Source organism: Saccostrea echinata, unplaced genomic scaffold, assembly GCF_033153115.1.
Source record: "Saccostrea echinata isolate AGI-Se365-2 ecotype Australia unplaced genomic scaffold, CSIRO_AGI_Sech_v1 ptg000054l, whole genome shotgun sequence".
NCBI classification, from domain to species: domain Eukaryota; kingdom Metazoa; phylum Mollusca; class Bivalvia; order Ostreida; family Ostreidae; genus Saccostrea; species Saccostrea echinata.
Window position 1 is genome coordinate 5,678,529 of NW_026889803.1, and position 21,889 is coordinate 5,700,417.

General features: G+C 34.4%; 2 protein-coding genes across 2 annotated transcripts; one reads left to right on the top strand and one right to left on the bottom strand.

Moving 5' to 3' along the window:
- The first annotated feature begins 1,612 nt into the window (after nt 1-1,612).
- LOC133206286 (ATP-dependent DNA/RNA helicase DHX36-like) lies at nt 1,613-18,236 on the top strand. The gene is made up of 28 exons (XM_061342236.1): nt 1,613-1,689; nt 2,938-3,177; nt 3,339-3,442; nt 3,823-3,905; nt 4,847-5,265; nt 5,452-5,588; nt 5,837-5,911; nt 6,017-6,112; nt 6,314-6,402; nt 7,025-7,099; nt 7,248-7,414; nt 7,569-7,650; nt 8,015-8,149; nt 8,564-8,666; nt 9,884-9,968; nt 10,073-10,196; nt 10,834-10,977; nt 11,297-11,414; nt 11,658-11,756; nt 12,620-12,793; nt 13,879-13,965; nt 14,151-14,228; nt 14,397-14,496; nt 14,818-14,905; nt 15,787-15,910; nt 16,087-16,170; nt 16,940-17,020; nt 17,680-18,236. Exons 1-28 carry the CDS (start codon nt 1,647-1,649, stop codon nt 17,854-17,856), a joined length of 3,411 nt encoding a protein of 1,136 aa, XP_061198220.1. The 5' UTR covers nt 1,613-1,646; the 3' UTR covers nt 17,857-18,236.
- Nucleotides 18,237-19,254: 1,018 nt separating this feature from the next.
- Nucleotides 19,255-20,547, bottom strand: LOC133172375 (sex peptide receptor-related protein 2-like). Its single transcript, XM_061307247.1, has one exon. The coding sequence runs from the start codon at nt 20,545-20,547 to the stop codon at nt 19,255-19,257; it is 1,293 nt and encodes a 430-aa protein (XP_061163231.1).
- Nucleotides 20,548-21,889: the final 1,342 nt, after the last annotated feature.

Sequence of the window (21,889 nt, forward strand, 5' to 3'; positions counted from 1 at the left end):
TTCAAAACACGAAAATTAGGTCATGGGTTAAGACACATCTCTGTAGAATTTTGACATGCATGTATGTGTTATTTGCATAACTAACCAGGTTTTCATATGAATAATTGCAAAAAAAATCGTGCTTTTCATGTTTTCACGAAGTATAATTTATAAATCCACGATATCATGATTAATGCAGTGTATCAGAAAAAGGGAAGTAACTCTTACAAAAGTTAGAAATTGCTTATATTACAACTTTTCGTAATATTACGATTTTTCGTATTGGACTGGACTGAATAATGCACTTTCACTATATGATCTATGTAGCCCCGCCCTAGCACCAGAACCCCTGACTCTGGGGCCATGAATTTCACAATTTTGGTAGAAGGCTCAATGCTTATTAAATCAAGCCAACAGTTTGACTGCTGGATGTCCAGGAGTAAAGAAGAAGATTAAAGATAGCACTAATTTTGATGGTATAAGCTCCACCCCTCAGGCCCCAGGGGGGCAGGGACCATGAAATTCACAATTTTTGTACCCCTTCACCCATTGATGCTATATGCCAAAATTGGTTGAAATTGGTTCAGTGGTTCATAGACTGTCCCTAAAATCCTCTACATCCCACTTCTACTGCGAAAAACCAGACCTTCCATCCATTTTGTCTTAGTAATATTGTCTTTTCCTTCTTCTTTTTTTTTTTTTTGCTTTGCAAAGAATTTATTTATTTGTATTTTTAGGTCACCGGGGTCACTCAGGTGACCTATTGCTATCTGTTTTCGTCCGTCGTCGGCTGTCGTGCGTCGTCCGTCGGTCGTAAACTTTTGAACATTTTCAGTTTCTTCTCTTGAACCACTGAACCAATTTCAACCAATTTTGGCATATAGCATCAATGGGTGAAGGGGTACAAAAATTGTGAATTTCATGGTCTATGTGGAGGGCACTGAGAGTCATTGGTATTACTGGAGCAGAGAGAAGGAGACTGATAGGGAGTCTGTTTAGGGAGGCAGAGTCAGCATCTATGTGGTTGTGGAGAAGAAGGGCAGATAAGTGGAAAGACAGTTAAGATACAGCAGTGATATAGACAGTAAAATAGAACAGCAGCGATGTTAAGCCAAGTGGTTCCGGGCTGGGACCTGATCACCCCAGTCGGCGCACCTCTGGAGGCTGTAGTGGACAGCGCCGAAACAGCTGATGAAGGAGGATCCACCTGAAGACGGAACCACGCATCTTTCCACCAGGATGTATACAAGTAAAAAAAAAAGGGGGGGCATTAAAATGAGCACAGATTTTATAACAAGAGTGAAAGGGTTTTTTAATGTTGTGTCAAATGAAAGGAGGGCATAGAAAAAAATCCTTTATCAAAAATAGATTCCTTTCCAAATAAAAAAAAATTGAGGGGGGCATAAAAAGGAGCACATATTTTATAACGAAATTAAAAAAGTAATTAATGATAATATACTTAAGGAATATATTAATTCATTCAGTCACATGATACGTATATTTTAAGACATAGTTCTTTTTAAAAAGAAAGGTCATACAGGAATGTCCTATTGTCACGAATAGTATTATGTACGAGTTATCTTATACCAACTTCGAAATCGCAAGGTCTTGGATGTTTTCCTTTGAAATCAGTGAAAAGGCCCGAAATATAGGAAAGGAGAAATTGAATGCAATTTTGTCGAGTTTTGAGACCGGGCTTTACAGCAAATGGTACAGTAAATTTGCATCAAAATAAGTGATACACTGGATTATTTTTTAGAAATTATCGTCTGTTGTCTGTAGTAATTGATAATGAAGTTGATTTTCAAATTGATCCTGATGAGAATATCTGTAGGCCTTAATCTGTTAACGTTTATACATATGAAAAGGTTGCATGCTCAACTACAACAAGATGACAACTATATATAACTTAAATTTTGATGATAATTGCACAAAATTCATGTAATTAGATATTACAATAGTATTTTGGAAAATTAACTCAAAGGTTTAAGTATGTTTACAATTAAATTGCAAAATGAAAAGGTCATTTACTTTGGATCAAGGATTGGAATGGAATATTTTTGTGCTAGCCCCCAGCTGTGGAAGTTAATGTCAATATTGAATACATGTATACATACATGCACATATATACTCAATATTTACATAAACTTCAAGTGCCTGTCCATGGTGCTAGCTGGCTGTAACTTTGCATTTTAGGCGTTGATCGATGAATATGCAAAATTATGTGTTAAGAATGATTAATTAATTTAATATTAAGTTTTTGACAGTTTATTAATATGGACAGCCTAGCTGCAGATCTTTAGTTCTCTGGTCTGAAAAAATTGGGAGGACAACCAGAGAGCTACAGTGCCACTCATTGAAAGAAGTGTATCATAAAATTATTTATTGCACACAAAAAAGTGCACTGTTCTTGATTTATTTTTCAAAATATTTATTATTAGGAACTGTATGACTGTTCTAGTCATATTTGTTTACTACTTCAACAAGAAATCTATATATAGATGCACAAGTCATTCAATAAGCATGTTGGACTGAATTGTCTTCCATCCAAAATGGCAGTTAAATAGGTGACATTTTTTATGGTCTCATTGTCAGCCCAGGAAGGCTATTAACAATGGTTTGGGGGAACATTTTGTTGTGGGAGTAGTAAATGAATATCTTGGAAACACAGTTTGTAATATTTTGTGAGGGCAGCTAAAATATTTGGAGAAATAATTCAGGAAACAGCGTACTTTTTAGTGTGCAATAAATATACACTTTGTTTTCAATAAGTGGCACTGTAGCTATCTGATCTTCCATCCCAGTCTCTTCACACCAGCGACCTACAGATCTAAAGCTAGGTCAAACCAACTCTCTACATTTATGTATATTCAATCTAAAAAGTAAAAATTGTAAACCAACAATAATCATTTTTTTAAAAAGGTACTTATATTCTTACATACACTTTGTAAATCACAGCCATGAGTTGGCATGGAGGGAGACGTGGAAGGAGATATTACCAGGACGATGGGGACAGAAACAATTATGGTCATGGGGCCAGAGGGTTTGGGGATGATGATGGGAGGTATGGTAGAAATAGGGACATGGATTATGGAGAGCGGGATGAAGGCCCTCAGGGTAATGATAGATGGAGGAACAGAGGTGGAAGAGGAAGACCTGATTATAGGAGAGATTACGGTAGAGGCAGTGATAGTCAAGGTAAGAATCACACTTATGAAAATTATGTATTAATTCATCAATCTGAATGAGAGCATACAGAACTGCATTATTCAAGTGTAATCATCTGAATCTGTTATCATATTCATAATGTTATCATAGTAAAGCTGCTGATTTGTAGTTTGTCGTATACACTTGTCTAGGTGAAAGACGTGGAAGACGTCCATTTGGATTGAGAGGCAGAGACATTGGAATGTTTTATGCTGCTCGAAGCAAGGCCAAAAAAGAAAGAAGGGAGATTGAAGAGGTAGTGATTGTTCATCAAAAGTTAAAAATGAAGGTGTTCATTATATGATTACCTGTATCTTCCACTTTTGTCCAGCCAGCCTTTGTATATGTATCAGTCTGATTTACTGTTTTAACAACACACTTGATGTGAAATCAAGTAATTCTTGTGATTTGCAAGTCTGTAAGGGTCACTGTTTATAGTAGAAAATAAAACTACAAATGTCAATTCACTGAGGTGCAATAGCACATACTATGCAGAGTACTCTTTTTACATATTAACTTGGTTTGCATAGCAAATAAATTATGTTATTTTGAAAATGCTACATTTTTTCATAATATAGACAGGTTTAGCATGTTATGATCAATGAAATACCTACTTGTAATTTAATGGTAATTTAGAGACCATTGGTTGCCATGGAAACCAGCGATATGAATAAGATAAAGAAAGTATTAGATTCCATGAAGGAAAGTACAGAAGAAAGGTAAATTTCACACACAGCTGATATAATATAGATAGGAATAAGTAGTCAAGGATTTTTAGCTCACCTCAACGAAATTGGGGGGAGCTTATGTAACACCATCAGCATCACAGGTTAAAGTTTTTGGAGCAGATTTCTTTTCAAGTACTTTTATGCCCTATATTAATCAGAGATGCATGGAGGATTCTTCTAGTATGTTTCAGTCAAGGTTTCCGATGCTCTTATTTTAGCTAAAGAATGACTAGGTTAATGTTTTTTGGAGCAGGTTAAAGTTTTTGGAGCAGACCTCAATTCCAAGTAACTATTAGCCTTATATTAACCAAACTTGCATCATGGATGATACATCTAAGGGTGCACGCTACTGGACTTGCTGGATGCTGGATCTGACGTACATTTTTAGATGAGTGACCAGGTTAAATGTTTTGGAGCAGATCTCATTTCCAAGTAACTATAAACCCTATATTGACCAAACTTGCATGGATGATACTTCTAAGGATGCACACTAGTGGACTTGCCTCTGATACTGGATCTTACCTACATTTTCCAGAGAAGTTTTTGGAGCAGGTTCATTACCAAGAAACTATAATGGCTATCTGAACCAAACTTGCATGGATGATGCATCAAGGAATGAACACTCTCAAACTTGCTTCAGTTGCTGGATTTGATTTACATTTTCTGCATGAGTGACTAGTTTAAAGTTCTTAGATTAGTCCATTCCCAAGTAACTGCAAGCCCTATCAGACCAAAATTGCATAAATGTTGATCTAGGGATGTTATTTAGTGTGGGACTTTGCCTTACTTAAAAACAACATTCATTGAGGAGAGCTCTGTAATCTCTGATTACCTATTTTTCAATATAAATGAATTGTAATTTTGGTAATTTCTTTGGTAAATAAGAAGAAAATTTAAACTGAAATATATATGACTGTGGGTAAATTTTGCAGGGGCTCTATCAAAACAGAGAAAATGAGACCAAGCACAGCTCCAAACTTATCAAGAGCAACTGATGCAAAATATACTAGCATGGATAGTACCGGTACCCAAGGTAGGCAAGCCTCAGCTGTTGGAATTGACAAAACCTCAACAGAGGGTAGTGACCTGGAGGCAGAAAAGGAGGGTAGTTATGTTGGGGAGGAAGTCTCTGGATGGGAGGCATCAGCCTCTCCTGAGAAGAAGAAGGTTAAGAAACATAGGGGTATTAAAAAAGAACCTGAGGAAGACTCGTCTGTAAGCAGTCAAACAGTAGCCTCCTCCAGTGTGAAGGAGGAAGATATAGTGAAGACAGAATTCCCAGATGTTGAAGAAATTAAGGAGTTTTCTGAGGATCTGGATCAAATTTTACCAGAGGGAAGCTCTGATTTAGGTATGCTTATTGTTGACTATGACAGGATTCACATTTAGCGCCGTAAATGTTGCCCGTAGTGTAAATTTATGATCATTGCTAAATTAAATATGATTTAACAAAATTGTGGTAAATGTAGACACAGAAATTGTATTCTAATAATTGTAAGTATTAATTTTTGTTAAGTGTGTAATTATTTAATTGCAGAGCTTGATCAAGAGATAAACCGCCAACCTGATCTTGATGATCAATTCAAGGCAGAATTAGAACAAAAATCATCAAATCCCAAGTATAAGAAGATGTTATTATGTAGGCAACGTTTACCTGCTTACAAACAGCAAAAGGTAAAAAAAAATATTTCTGAATTTTCCACAGCCAGGACTATGGTTTGAATAACAGTTGTTGAATTGCTTTTTCTGCAGAGAGTTATCCTCCTTTGCAAGAGCCATAATAATGACTTTAGTACCAATGTCTAAATTAAACATGTATGTCCTTGGAGAGAAGGTGATTGTTGGGTCAATTAGGGTTTTCCATTTTTACATACATGAAAACCCACAGAATCTCGGCTATGATCAACCTTTTATCTTCATAGGAAGTGGTGGAACTTGTAAACTCGAACCAAATAATTGTGTTGAGTGGTGAAACAGGATGTGGAAAAACTACTCAGGTGAGCTTCTTTTTCTATCTGTTGGGTTTAAATTGGGTGTTAGTAAAAACTGTGAATTTTCCTGCTTTTCAAAAAAGAACTTCTTCTACTTTATTTTGATTCCAGGTACCACAGTTCATATTAGATCACTACATTGAGCGTGGTATGGGATCCATGTGCAATATTATCTGTACTCAACCGAGGAGAATATCTGCAATTTCAGTATGTATCAAAAATGCATTACATGTCATCATGTGTTTACTGAATCAGCATATTTGCAACATGATGAAAAAGCACAATTGCATGTGCTTATTCGTTTATTAAAGATTGCAAGTGTGGTTTAGTTTTTGGCTCTCCTGTGGAAAAAAGTTCTATAACTGAATGCTATGGTGGAAGATAATTAATATTCCATCATTTTTTAAGGTTGCAGAACGTGTGGCAGATGAGAGAGCAGAAAAATGTTCCCAGTTTGATAGAAGTTCCTCTGTGGGATATTCAATTAGATTAGAGAAGTAAGCGTGTACTTCGAATATAAAAAGTTTTGCACATGTAAATAGTCTTGTTATATGTGCACATTATCAAGGGTGTATTGAAATATAAATACATGTATTAGCTTTATACTGAAAAAGTAACTTTGACATTTAAACCAGGTCAAATTCTTAGAGACTTGGTACACCTTAAAAAAATCTCAGTGAGAAAGGTTTTAGGGAGAAAAAAAACAACTAAAATAATGTGTAGAAAGTGAACCATATAATGTTATTTTAAAAAATGCATAATAATACTGTCTACAGGGAAATTTTTGCCCCCATTTTCGCCTTCATCGAAAATGGGCAGATTTAAAATTGGGTGATTTCAAAAAGAACAGCATTATTTTATTAACACAACTGTGTCTGGGTGATTTTAAAACAGAGCAAAATTGTTTGCAAGTGTGAAAATAACAAAAGGGAAAATAACCCTGTATACAGTAGCTCTTGCTCAACCATTATAAGTATAAGAAATCAAAAACTTTACTTTTTATATGAAATCTATGAGATCCAAAGGGGTTAGAATTGCCATTGCTTCTTTGATCAGTTGAGGTCTGTCATGTTTACAAAGATTGAACATTAAGTTTCACCATCATTTTTTTTTATTCAGCCGACTTCCTAGAAAGAGGGGCTCCATTTTATTTTGCACCACAGGAATTATTTTGAGAAGATTGGAGTCTGATCCGTAAGTATTAAAAAAATAATGATAGTGTAGTTGATTAGTTTCTGAACAGTGGCATAAATTGACAGAAGATTTAAAGAACATGAATATTTTTTATTTGATCCCTGTTAAAAGAAATAATTGTTACATTTCCTGTATTATTTTTTCATAGAACATTGAAGTCAGTTTCACATATCATCATTGACGAAGTTCATGAGCGAGACCTGCTGTGTGATTTTCTGATGGTGGTTGTGAAGGATTTAGTTGCTGTCCGTCCTGATCTCCGAGTTATTCTTATGAGTGCCACTCTCAATGCAGAAAAATTCTCCAAGTATTTTAGTAAGTTTGAAATATAGAACATGTTTTCAGAAATTTTTATTTTAACATGATGCATATACCTCTTAACATATCACTCTCTAAGATGATTTTTTTTCTCCCCATGAACTGTAGAAGTTCTGTATTTCGGAAGGCTTGATTATTTTTTTTTTTATAGATAATTGTCCACATATCAACATTCCTGGGTTTACCTATCCTGTAAAAGAATATTTCCTGGAAGATGTGGTGCAACTTACAGGGTAAGTATTTACCAATGTGTCACTGTAGATATTGTAAATGTATGTTTTAAAACTCAAATCATTAGCAAAAGTCACTGCTAACCTATGACAGCTTGTGGAACCACATAAACATTCTTGTAATTGTATGTGTATTTCTGTTCAAATACGGTTGTGAATTTCATGTTGCTGTATTGTACAAAGAAATAAATGTATACATATCTAAGGCTATGGATCCTACCATCTATAGAGCTTATTTCATATGTTTTCTTTTAATTTGAATTCTTCTCAAGATTTTTAAGCAGAATAAGACAATAGTTTTCTAATCTATATCCACTACATTGACATTGAACATTTCTGAAAGAGTAACAATTGATTTTAATGACAGGTATTATCCTGAGCAGCCAGCTCAACCCAAAAGAAAAGGAAGATGGGGAGGGAAGTGGAGGAAACAACAGCTGATGGAGGAGGAAGAGGAGAAGTGGAAAATGGATGCTTGGGCCAGAAATCTTCCCACCAATAAGTAAGTAGGCAAGGGAGGGAAAAGAGCACCAAAATTATGGATGCTCACTATTGACGAACAGGTAGGAAGGTCTTAATATTTTGTATGTGGAATGCTTTCTCTCTTGGAATTTAGGTTTTAATGCTCTATACTGAGATAATTAGACAGAGTGTTTTTTGATGATTAGTTGTTAGACATACATGACTTTTTCGGGAATGAGTTTTCAGGAAATCATTAATTTTATTTTCAGATTTTGCACATTTATGAATTCCAATTTACTAGATATTAATGTTAATTTTGGCTCAAATTTCTTATTAAAAGATGATTTTCTTTTTATTTTATATAAATTCTCCTTTCTATCATACAATATGTGCCTGCACAATACATTCTCTGACAAATATAATATAAAGTAGAACATATATTTTACATTTGTAGATATTCCCGAGACACGATATCAACATTAGAACGTATGGATATGAAGAAAATAGATCTAGATCTAGTCATGGCAGTTTTGCGTCACATTGTGAACAATATGAAGGTATACTGTGCCAAAAGCTGCCAATTCCTCTGTTGTAAATTTGAAATGCTCCTTGAGGACAATTACCTCTTGATGCATGTAAATGTTGTTAAAATGTTCTTAAGAATGCAGTTAAATGTAATGACTCTTGCATTTGTTAGCTCACCTGAGCTGAAAGCTCAAGTGAGCTTTTCTGATCACATTTTGTCCGTAGTCCGTCTGTCTGTCCGTCTGTATTCTTTTCACATTTTCGACTTCTTCTCCAGAACCACTGGGCCAATTTTAACCAAACTTGCCACAAAGCATCCTTGGGTGAAGTTGGTTTAAGTTTGTTCAAATGTAGGGCCACACCCTCTTCCAAGGGGAGATAATTATGAATTGGTGAAAATTTGGTGTCATCTTTTAAAAATCTTCTTCTCAAGAACCATTGGGCCAGAAAAGTTGAAACTTATGTGATACCTTCATTACATAGTGTAGATTCAAATTTGTTCAAATCATGACCCCTGGGGGTAGGGTGGGGCCACAATGAGGGATCAAAGTTTTACATAAGATATATAGGAAAAATCTATAAAAATCTTTTCAAGAACAGGAAAGCCATGATTAGTCATACTGATATTGAAGCATCCCCAGGTATTGTAGATTCAAGTTTGTTCAAGGAGTCCTCCAGTAGTAGGGTGGGGCCATAAGGGGGATCAAAGTTTAACAAAAGAATATATATAGGAAATATCTTTTAAAATCTTCTTCTCAAGAACAACAAAGCCATGATTAGTCATGTTGATATGAAAGCATCCTTAGGTAGTGTAGATTCAAGTTTGTTGAAACATGACCACCCCCCCCCCCCCACCCCACCCCCCAGGGTACGGTGGCAGACATCTTTAAAGTTCCGTTTTCAAGAACAGCAAAACCATGATTAGTTATATGAATACAGAAGCATCCTCAGAAAGTTTAGATTCATTTTCATTCAAAACATGGCACCTGGGGGTAGGGTATGCCTAGAACAGGCGATCAAAGCTTTACAAGAGGAGGGCCATATTGACTCAGGTGAGCGTTGTGGCCAATGGGCCTCTTGTTTATTTTATGTCATTGTATGTATATGCCTATTCAAACATTCTGTATGTGTATATAATTCAACATTACTAAAAAGCAGTAACAATATAATTTCAGATGTGATGATAATAGATAAAGATAATACATCTGTATTTATTTATACAATGTCAAGATTAATTTTTCTTGACTAGGATGGGGCAGTTTTGGTATTTGTTCCTGGGTGGAAAGAAATATCAGATCTTAATAAGATGCTAGAGAAAGATTCCAGGATAAACAGCAAGTATTAGAAGAAATGGAACTACACCAGTAACATGTAGTTACTGTCATTATTGTAAGACTGTTGCTTGTTATTTGTTTATGTGAGAGTAATTCTGTTACAGTTGGAAAGCTTCGTATTGTCCCATTACATTCCTTGATGCCCACAGTGAATCAAAGAGAAGTCTTTGACAAACCACCGCCAGGAATTCGTAAAATTGTTATAGCAACCAACATAGCAGAAACAAGGTACATGTATTATGTATACTAATTTATTGTAGAAATATTGATATGTAAAGTAAATCACTTTTGATTTTGAAAATGTTCAATAAATTAGTTTTGATGACAGATATGTTCAGTAAAACTCTTAGGTTTTTGTTCTTTTTAGTGAATTTATGGTTTAAGGTCATACGCAACGTACATGTACACGTACCTTACAATGTACCTTTCCTACTGTAAGATAATTTTTCAAGATATTCTTGATTTACAATCATAGTACCATCATATTCTCAGACAAAAAAATCATCATACATTACCAAGTGTTTTGAACAGATATCAAATGTTGAATATCCTTGTGTTATTCAAATTAAAATTAGCAAAAGTACAGTTTTAGCTGATATTTTCACAAAATTTGATTTAGAAGAAGTGAACAGCATCATTAGACATTACAAAAGTCACACAAAGTTCCTCCAATTATTGGAACTCTTAAATGATATAGAGAATAAGTAAATAAAGCTCAAAACTATGTGTATGTTGTGTATGCCCATAATACAATGAGGCTATTTCATTTTAAAGTAAATTTGAAGGTTCCCATTAGTTTATACATACAAGTAAACATGAAAACCTTCAAACATAGAGAATTGCATTCTTTGTGACTCTCTTTCAGTATAACAATTGATGACATTGTGTATGTAGTGGACTGTGGGTTTATAAAGGTCAAGGACTTCCAACCAGATACAGGATTACTGTCTTTGGACAGTCACCCTGTCTCTCGAGCTAATGCTCAGCAGCGCAGAGGGAGGGCTGGAAGGTAGACAATTCCATCAAATGCAAAGATATTTAAGTTGTTGGCAAAACTGTTAAAATAGGATTGTCACATATGAATATTATTTGTTTACAGATAGTACTAAAATGTGATAACATTTTTTCATGCATATCATCATTACCTGTTTCATGGCATTTATTTTTTTTCCAATGAATACTTTGGGTAAATTTGAAATTGAGACATCCATTTATATGAAGTTTTTAACAACCAATACTTTTTAAGTTGAAAGTAACAAGCTAACAAGATACTGTTTGTGAATAATTCTTTGTGAGCATGTATTTTTATCAGAGTAATTTTTTACCAGAGTACAAGCAGGTCATTGCTTTCATCTGTTTACAAGTCTCCAGTATGAGGAGATGAAGGAATATCTGGCCCCAGAAATACTAAGAACAAGGCTGGAGGAGCTGTGTTTGATGATTAAGGTGACTCATTCTTATTTACTGTATGGGAACTAGTTCTAACAAAGAGTCAGTTAAAAAAAAATAACAAATGAATATTAATTAAAGGGTGAAAATTATTTCCCATGTCAATGAGTGAATGACAGCTGGTGTAGGGTTGAGTTTGGATAAAATTCTAGCTGAAATAGGAAAATATCAGAAGTTATTTTATGATTTAAATATTTGAATGATACATAATAAAACTTGATTCCATACAAATGTTTGTAGATGTTGAAGTTAGGGAAGATTGAACCATTTGTCAGCAAAGCCTTGGATGTTCCTTCAGCTGAGTCTGTGAGAGCTGCTATTGTTCTCCTGCAGAATTTAGTAAGCCAAACTTACAAGTAAAATAGAAGACATGATAAGTGAAATAATTTTGTCCAATCAGTGTGTTATTTATTTTGGCAAGATAATTTGGTCCTCAAATATTTGTGAATGTTTCTAAAACTTTCTCTGTTCCTGATGTTGTCTAATACATCAAAAGAACTATATACGGTAAGGGCGTATTCCTGCCCCCATAATAGTCAAATTTTGAAAATCTCTTGAAATGAGAAAAAGTGCATATATTGTATAAAATAACCCAAATTAAGACAATATATTATGAAATTGGAAAAATTAGTTGGCTTTTCTTGTCTCTGTGACGTCACAAACTATTTGGATTTCCGTTATTTTTAAAATAGAGGCCAAAATGCACAGAGTTTGTTCAATTTTGACTATAGTATTTATAGAGCGCAAGCTTGCTCAGGTACCATATTCACATATTTCATTGATATTATCATTCTACACATTATATCAAAAGATCTAGTCTGAGCAGACCTGCGCTCGATAATTTCCAATCAAAATACCGACGTAAAATACGCTATTTTCTCTCAAAATCATTGCAATTTGGAATTTACGTCATTTTATTGACGTCATATCTAACTAATGATGTCATAGTTGATAAAAATATTTAATGCTTTGAAGTCTGCAAATATCCACCTGGTTTAGAACATAATTAAAGATTTCTCCATCAAAGTTTTATTTTGGGGGCAGATACTGGCCACTACAGAATATAGTCCTTTATCAGAACCCATTGATGACCTGGTATAAACTCATGTTACTGTATATTACTTTTTCAATATCAATTTACTATTTTAAGAGAAGAATATCTGGTGTACATGTAGTGGAATTGAACATTTTATCACTTTCAGCAAGCCCTGGATGATGATGAAGAGTTGCTTCCCTTAGGGTATCACTTAGCCCGACTTCCATTAGACCCTCACACCGGTAAAATGATACTGTTTGCTGCTATGTTCGGTTGCCTGGATCCTGTTTGCCTGGTGGCAGCATGTCTCAGTTTCAAGTCCCCCTTCTTTACACCTTTGGTAAGTAAAGCCTATATCTCCACAAATGTGCAGAGTTTAATGTATGGAAGCATCTTCCATTGTATTTTCAGAAAATATTCATAGCTTGATCACTTTAGTTACTCAGTTGACCTTTTGATACATGTTCTTTTCTGTCACATTTAGCTTCTTCTCTGAAATTGCCTATCAATTTCCCAAACATTTTTGTGTGTAGGATGATAGGGAACTAAATCATGGTCCTAGACTCTGGGGCCTGAAGGGTGGGTCCAGAACCAGAAAAAGTTATGCATTCTCCAAAATTTCTATTCTTTATTCCTTGAAATCTAGCAGAAAAACTTTGATTATAATTAGAAATTTGTATTGTACCAACATTGTTAAATTCACTACCCAAGGTAGTCCGAGGTTCAGGCCGAAGATCATATATTACATAGTAAATTAAAAAAAAGAAATTTCCATATATATAGAAGGCTAACTGCTTCCATGATTATTATAGGCAGTTAGCCCCCCTGTCTTTTTTAACTCTCTCTCTCTCTCTCTCTAAAGTATGAAATCTATGTCCATGGTTACCAAGTTTTCAAAGCCCAGGGTGGGGCTAAGTTGGTCATATATTTTGGAAAATACCTGTGCATTATACTTTTGACAAAGACAACTAGCAGGAAATTTTTACATGATTATAATAAGTAGATGGTCTTTCAACAAAGTTATGAAATTCATCCCTACTTGATTCAGGCCCCAGGGTTCAATTGAGTAAGTCTTATATTGAAAATTTATTTTTCATGGTACTGTAACTTTTAAAATCTTCTTCATTCCTGGCCATTAAGCAAGTAAACTGTGTAAATGATGACAACAAAATGGGGGCCCTCTAACAAACTGTAAAATTCATTTCTTCAAGACTCAGATTCCCATGTAATTTGATCATATATTTAGAATTGATGTTATTATGTCCACTCCCAAGCATTTAGATTGAAATAGTTCTTACCAAACTGTAAAATTCATGTCACTTGAGTAGAGTTCCAGTCCCAGGTGGGTAGAGTTGGTTCCAGCTTGATAGAAGTCATGATATGTAAGTGACCCTCAAAATCAGTGTCTCATGTTTCTCTTTGAAGGGAAAAGAATCGCAAGCAGATAGATGCAGAAAAGAACTGGCAGGAAGAAGCAAGAGTGACCACATGATGCTTATAAAAGCCTTTAAGGTACTAGAATTTGAAATTTGATATTTTGACATTATTTAGTGTTTTATTTTGAAAAAAAAATGTTTTTTTTTCTTTTAGATTAGATTTGTTTATGTTGTTGTTGTATTTTCATGTGTGTGTGTTAGTTAGAGTATGAAATTATTTCTGGTAGAAACTTGAAATTGACCTGATATATTTTTCTTCAGGGATGGGAGAGGGCAACACGAAATGGAAATGGTGGAAAGTTCTGTTATGATAATTTTATGTCAGAAGCAACACTCCGGGTATGTAAAGATAAATTACTGTATTATATTCTCTGATACTCCAGTTTTTGTACATAATGAATGTACATGTAATAATAAACCTCATTAATGCTTAATATGCATGTATTTCCTTAATCACAGTGATACCGGTATTTGTTAGATAAATTGTACTCTATTTGTGTATTGCAGTTGTTAAAGAAAATGAAGAAACAGTTTGCGGAACTGTTATTTGATATAGGATTTGTAAACTCTTCTGATCCAGAGAACAGAAAATCCAATGTTCATTCAGGTAAAATACACCCACAATTTTTTTTTTTAAATCAGTATGTGTTATACTTGTATCTGTATTGATTCAACTTTTGAAATTTGGAATTTTATGTGTATGTATGTATATTTTGTCTGCGAAAAATGTATTTATAGTAAAACCTGTGTAATTTGGGTGTTTTGTATTCATATATTGTGCCTATTACAGTAAAAACTAAGTTCTTTCGGTACATCCAGTGTTTTAAATATAATGTAATCCAGAATGTTGCCTTTTCGGGTGTCCAGATTAGAAAGTTTTACTGTAAATACATAATTTTTTTGATTCAGATTCAGCGTTTTCTTTCAGATAATGAGAACTTGATAACTGCTGTTGTTTGTGCTGGCCTTTATCCTAATATTGCCAAGGTCACAAAGGAAGCCATACCAGGAAAAAGGTATTTACTGACATTTAATACAAAAAATAAAACCAGAGCATATACCCTAGTTACAATGGGGCATCTGTAAAAGCCTCACAATGTTTTGTTTTCGTAATGAATATCCAAAGATACCCATTATACCGGGTACATGTATAAGCTCCAACATAACTATTGATTACTTTGTTCTAGATGTTTTACTTCAATATTGATGTTTTTCCTATAACCACATTAATCCATCCTCACAATGTTAGGGGTGCTGATTAACTTCATTCTATGGGCTGACTGCAGCAACGTCTTTCAGTGAAATTACAAATCTTGATTGGTTTCTTATCTCTTGACCAATCACATTTAGCCTTTCGGTGACAGACAACCTGAAACACCTGCATTGAGGTGTCATCTGCTTACTTGTTTACATTTTATATCAACTTATAAAAGCCCCAATTTGATTGGTGCTTCTCAATGAGAGAAACAAGTCTGTAAAATATCCAATGGAATTTGTCAGGAGTCCAATGGCCTAGATTGGACCCAGGTCCCCTGACATTGTGAGGATGACATTAATCTAATATTTGAAAAGTTACAAAAAAATACATGTAACTTAAAATCAAAAATCTGGTTTTGTTTCTACAGTTTTGTACAAGTACTCACTCATATACATGTACCTTCAAACTTTAAACTGATACTTACACATTTTGGTCACTTAGTGTCTTCCCTTTTCAAGTCTGTAAACAACAATGCAGTAAAGTGTTGAATAATTGCTGCAGAAGAGTTCTGTACCAGATTGTTGAATATTGATGAAAAAATATGCAAACTTTATTTTCAAGGGATTGTTGAGCACTTGTTTATCTATTCTATCATGAAATACATGTACAGGATTGATCGGGTAGATGTATTTTATTTAGGTGTGTAGGTGTACAACTTCAGAATGGAGGGAAGGCCTATGTCCACAAGCAGTCTGTTAATTCTTACGTGACATTTTTCCCATCAAAGTGGTTAATTTACCACAAAATCATGAAGACACAGACGGTAATATTCCATCTTTTAATAGATATTATTTGGGGGGGGGGGGGGGGGGGGTAAAATATATAGGCCAAAAAAATTACAGATTCTGTGTGAAAATATAATATTGGACATATCAGATTTTGATATTTAAAATGAATTTTTGTACATTTGGTAACATTGTTAAATGTTTTGCATTTCAGGTGAATGTTTATGACTGCAGTATGGTGTCACCCTACCCTCTGTTGTTCTTTGGAGGAAAAATCTCTTACTCTATTTCTCCTGTAGTAAGTAGTCTGGTTACATCAGCATTGATCATGATTAGTCAAATTTATATGTAAACAAGCATCTTCAAGAAGTGCAGTTTTGATTTTTTTCAAATCAAACCCCTTTAAGAGTGGGGCCACAAAAAACGATCAGAGTATATGTAAATAGGAAATTTAAAAAAAAAAACTTTAAAAAGGAGTTTCTTGGCCATACTAAATCATACTTGAAGTTTGCAAACATTGCCAAGTTGTGTATATTCATTTTTTTAAATCAAAATTTTTAACCCTGGACCTAGGATGGGCCTAAAATAGGAAAAATAAATCTTTCAAAAAGCCTTTAAAAATCTTTCTAAAGTTTTCTTCTCCAGAACATCAAGGCCATGCTAGTCATACTGGTATTGAAGCATTCCCCCTTTTTTTCAAATTCAAGTTTAGTTAAATCATGACCCTCGGAGCTAGGGTTGGGCACAACATGAATTCAAATTTTTTAATGGAATAAAGAAAGAAAAATATTGTACTTTGAAGGACAGCAGGGCTCACTCGGATGAGCATTTTGGCCTGTGGGCTCTTGTTATAAATTATGCTGAATATGTTGCCGCACTGGTAAGCACTTCAGATCCAAGCTAGCTACACACCTTTCTCTTCTCTTACTAGAAATACAAACCAGTAGAGCTACAGTTTCATCAGAGACTTGCAGCTAATTGTCAGAAAGAATGGTTTTTTAAAAGTACACTGTATTACTATGTAAAGTGCTTTAAAAGTAATATTATGATCCATGTGATTTTTACAGAAAGGCAGAGACAGAGAGTGCATAAAGGTAGATGATTGGATAACATTCTGGACAGACAAAGCAACCTTTGATCTAGTCAAGGTAGATAACCTTTTGTCAAGGCACCTAACCTCTGACAGATATTTGTTTTCATTAAAAAGGGCATCTTCCTGATACTGAGTTATGACTTTCATCAAGAAAAAATATCTACCAAACAGAAAGGGTGCATTGTAGACCTCTTAAGATAACTTGTAAAGAATTAAAGTTTTACATGTCATATATAAAATTACTCTGCATTTAATTTTATTTCATTTTTAAGTTATGTGCATTATTCATCAACCCAAAGTATGTGTTTCTTTTACAAAGATTTAGAGTTTGTTTTTTTTTTTAATTAAGTAACCTTTAAAAAAATTTTTGATAAGAGAAAAGTCAAACTAGAAGATATGTGACATTTTATATCTGTCAGTTGATGGAAAGATTTCATTGCTGCAGTAATACAAGTATGAGGATTAATCTATTACAGAGATAAATGTACATGTATTAACATGACATGGAACTTGATATGTTTCTTACAAGCACTAATAATTAATTCTTTAGTTAAATTCACATGCTCTGTATTCCATAGTCCTTAAAAGTAGGCAGAACTGAATTCTTTAGCTAATTATACATGCTCTAACTGCATTCTATAATCCTTAAAGGTAGGCAGTCAAAAATTAAGATAATATTTTACTATAGGTTACTTATTTTACACAATTTTCTAGGATCTGAGGAAGCAGTTAGACAGAATCCTAGAAGACAGAATTGTGTCACCCAAGGCCTTTGATTTGACCGTAGAGTCCAGAGACCAGGTCATCATTAATGCTATAGTGGACCTCATTTGTAAAGAGGAAGTTAACTTCCACAACTTCAGAGAGGAGGATTTTGATGATTCCAGCTGAGGACACCTCCCCTAGGAAAGGGGAAATTTGAATGCTCCATACAAAGAGAGTAGCTATGTGAACAATTTCTAGCCATGGCATTATCTTTCCAGCACACATTTGGAGATGAAAATTTAAGCCAGATTTAATGCAGTGAGGGATTTTTAAAGATCTAGGGTAGTCAGAGTTGAATTCTACAGACAGCATTCTTTGATTCACACTGATGCAGTAATTACACCTACCAGAAAGGGTGTAGAAAGTCAGACATGAAGTGTCAGCTATGACAAAAACACAGTGATTTCTTTAATTCTTGTTTTACTGATAAACTGAGATTTGTATTGTTGTTGATTGCAATCATATTTTATATTTTGACATGAATTAATAAAAGTACATGTAGCTTGTTTTTGCTAATTAGCAATTCCTAAAACTACTATTCCAAGTGAACAGAGGTTATGATGAACAAAATTATGTTAGGGAGTAATTAGCATACAGGTAATGAGTACAAACAGAAAGAAAAGTTTGAATTCCACAATAAATATCAATTTCAAATGAATGAATATTTTCTGAATTAATAAATTTAAATTAATAATGAGCGAACTTGAAAATAGTTTATTTGACCTTTTAATGAATTATTTTAACGTTTGGTGCATTATTTCATCTTATCTTTAGTAATTAACTAGATGTGTTTATGAAACACTGATGCCCCTGTATGGCAGCTCATGGCCAAGGTTAAAGTTTTACAAGTGTAGGTCAAACTCCAAGGTCAGGAGATAAAAAACCAGCATCTAGATGAAAATTTATTATAGCAAAAATACTATATATGTACTCCAACCCCAACCCCAAACCCCCCCCCCTCCCTGCATTCTACAAGTCTGTTTTATACATGAAATGTGAATTAAGGAAAAGTAGTACTTTCTGCCCCCCCCCCCCCCCCCAACACTAAGTCAAGGCTGTGGACGACATAATTTAATATTAAATGTTTACACTTTAATCTATAGATAATATATTTTCAGTTAATAGTTTAGAATTGTGAGGTTGCATTGAATTTTATGAATTTTTACCCCATCAAGTTATCACAAAGTCGACTCCGAAAATAGAACCGCATCTTAGGCTCAGTTGTGGATTAAAACAATTTTTTTTTTTACTTATAACCGATATTGTTAGAGTGTTGTGTTATAGGTATTCATACCGGATGTGGCCTCGTTGATTACCTAATAGTGCATCATGACAATCAAGTGGAAAAACCATATACTCTTCCAACAAAGTACTAGTAAAAGTCTCGAAGTACTTGATCATCTTAATTAAAGATATTGCCAGACCGAATAATGTGTGTTTGATAAAGCAATATCACACACAATTTTTTTTTTTTTTTTTTTTTTTTTTACATATTTTTAGATATTTAACTTTTTTTCTATTTCATCAAACGTTCAGAAATTGGCGGGAATCTGGGCTAACATCTCGCGAAGTCTTGACACGACTTCTGTTTCCAGATCTAGGCGAGGAATTGGCACTTTTCAGTAACGTTGTTCCTGTATTATTACTGTCCTTTAACAACGGCAAATTAGGAGTGTACATCTTATAAAACGCTTCCCGAAACTGGCTACTCATGAAGAAGAAGATCCAAGAATTGACGTTGTAGACCAGAAGCCATATGACAACACCAATGGTATCCCATGCCTTATCCTCCTCTTCGGAGAGAACCCCTCTTTTGTTGTTTGTGGCAATTTCGTGCACGTATATAAAGAAAGCAATACAGTCCTGTAGCTCAGAAGCCAGAAACAGGAACAAAATTACAAATAACATGATAGTTGCTCGATATATTTTCTTGTCCGTGAATGACGAATTTTGACTTCCTTCAGAAATCGTCTTACCTTTGCACAACAGTTTGAAGGTTAACACGCAAGTGGTAACAGAAAGAACAATGCAAGGCAACAGCCGAGAAAACACTTCTGTGACAATATAGTTTGTAATTACTGAAGATCCGAGGTTATCCGAAGATTCCTTGAACCAGTGCGCAAAATCTCTGAGACAGCTGTCTGGAAGTTTTGTAATTCCGTCCTCCGCTATGACTTCCAGCGGTGAAATGTCAATGATCAAAGACTCACATATGAAAATGAGAAAAGCAGCAAGAAATATCACGGCGATACTAATACAAGTATTTCGCATCGAACAATACCTTTTGGCTTGAAACGGAAAAAGCACAATGATACTTCGCTGGATACCCAGAAGTGCCACAAGCCAATTGGAGGATGTTCTAGACATTTGATGAGCTATATACAGAACGTGTCTCACAACACACCAGTGATAGGATAAATACTGCGTATGGTATCCCTTCATGTAGAGATGGTAAGCTGAAGGCATAATTGTGGCACATATTATTGTATTAGATATAGCTAAGGCTAGAAGGACAACAGAGGTTGGGGTCCTGATTCTTTTCCAAATAAACACAGCAAATACCAGACAGTTAATGAGGATCGTCAACAGAGACAGAAGGAAGTACACATATCCTAATATAACGTTCTGCCAAGAGGCAAAAACATCTACTTTATATGGTAGTGCAACAGTGTCATAGTAATAGTAGTAGTAAGAATATTCCGAGGCATTGGTGTCGTTAACAGAGGACAAATTTCCATTTATGTGAAAGTGAGAGGTGTTATCCGCCACTAACGAAAAAATTCCTAAAGTAACGCCATGAGTGGTATTGAAATCCATTTCCAACCTTTGCGTTTCCAATAATGGAAAAATATGCGATTTTCTCCCCTTTATACACATCTCATTATCGTTTATTTTTCAATAGGTCGACCCTTGCCATGACAAGAGGACTCGATCAAAAGACAACATGAAACCGCTATCAGAAGGTCAACTTTCGCTTGTTTGCTGTAGATTATGACTCTGAGGTTGGCGTGAAAGGTATCGATGATGACGAAGTGATAATCGGAAACAGAAGTGAAGTGGAATCTACTCCTTTGACGAGTTGTCAGGGCTTAATCACCGTCTCCTTATCGTCGTGTGTTGAACCGCTATCTGTGAGGTCTGTCAAACTCTTGACTTAAATCTCTAAGTAATTTGACTAATTTATGTTACTGATCGAACGGTTAAAACGATAATGTTTTTAAAGAAACTCATAGGAAGTTTAATTAAAAAATCTAAAGAAAATTTATTCATAAGAAAGCAAACACCATGAAGAGAAAGAGAAAATTATGTTCCAGGATCGATTAGAAGATCTGTATGTCGCACTCTTTATTGGTGCTCTTAAAAAGTAACAACTAGAAAACAAAGTTATTAGATATACACTTTTCTAGTTAATCATCTTCCTAGCTGTCTATATCATCATGAATCATAATCTTTATGATCATTGAGAAAGTGTAAAAAGATTTTGGCAAAAAACATTGACGAGCAACTTGTCCTTCCACATTTACCGTTCTTAGTTAAATTGTGTTCCTCTGAAAAATAAAAAACATTTTGCCAAAGAAAAGCATTGCCTTTCAGATCTAGAACCTTTGGTAGCCTCCGAAAGGTACAAATTACCTTCTGCATTGTGGGAACGTCGATATCTTCATATATTACATGAAAGAATCTTAAAAAGTTCGGAAGCCCATTTAGGACATATCAAAAATAATTTTGAATTCGATATAACGAATTTAATTTGTTATAACAATTTCTTTGATTTCGTTATAATGAATTTTATCTGTTATAGCAGATTTGTTGAATTCGTTATAAAATTTGTAATAACGAATAAACTCGTTCCAACGAATTCTAAATTCGTTAAAACGAATTCAACAATCAGTTATATCGAATTCTTATATATTTTTCTATAGGCCCTGATCGTTGAATTTGATTAAATGAATTTAATTTTTTCATCGTCAACTTCCCATATTTATGATAATGTAGCAATATACCCTTATCACCTGCATATGAAGTTTATGCCTCCCACTTAATTCGATACGCAAGAGCATGCTCTACGTACGAACAATTTCTAAAACGAAGCAAGCTATTGACAAACAAGTTGATGGAACATAATATCAACAGTCTTGTTTGAAGTCAATATTTTGCA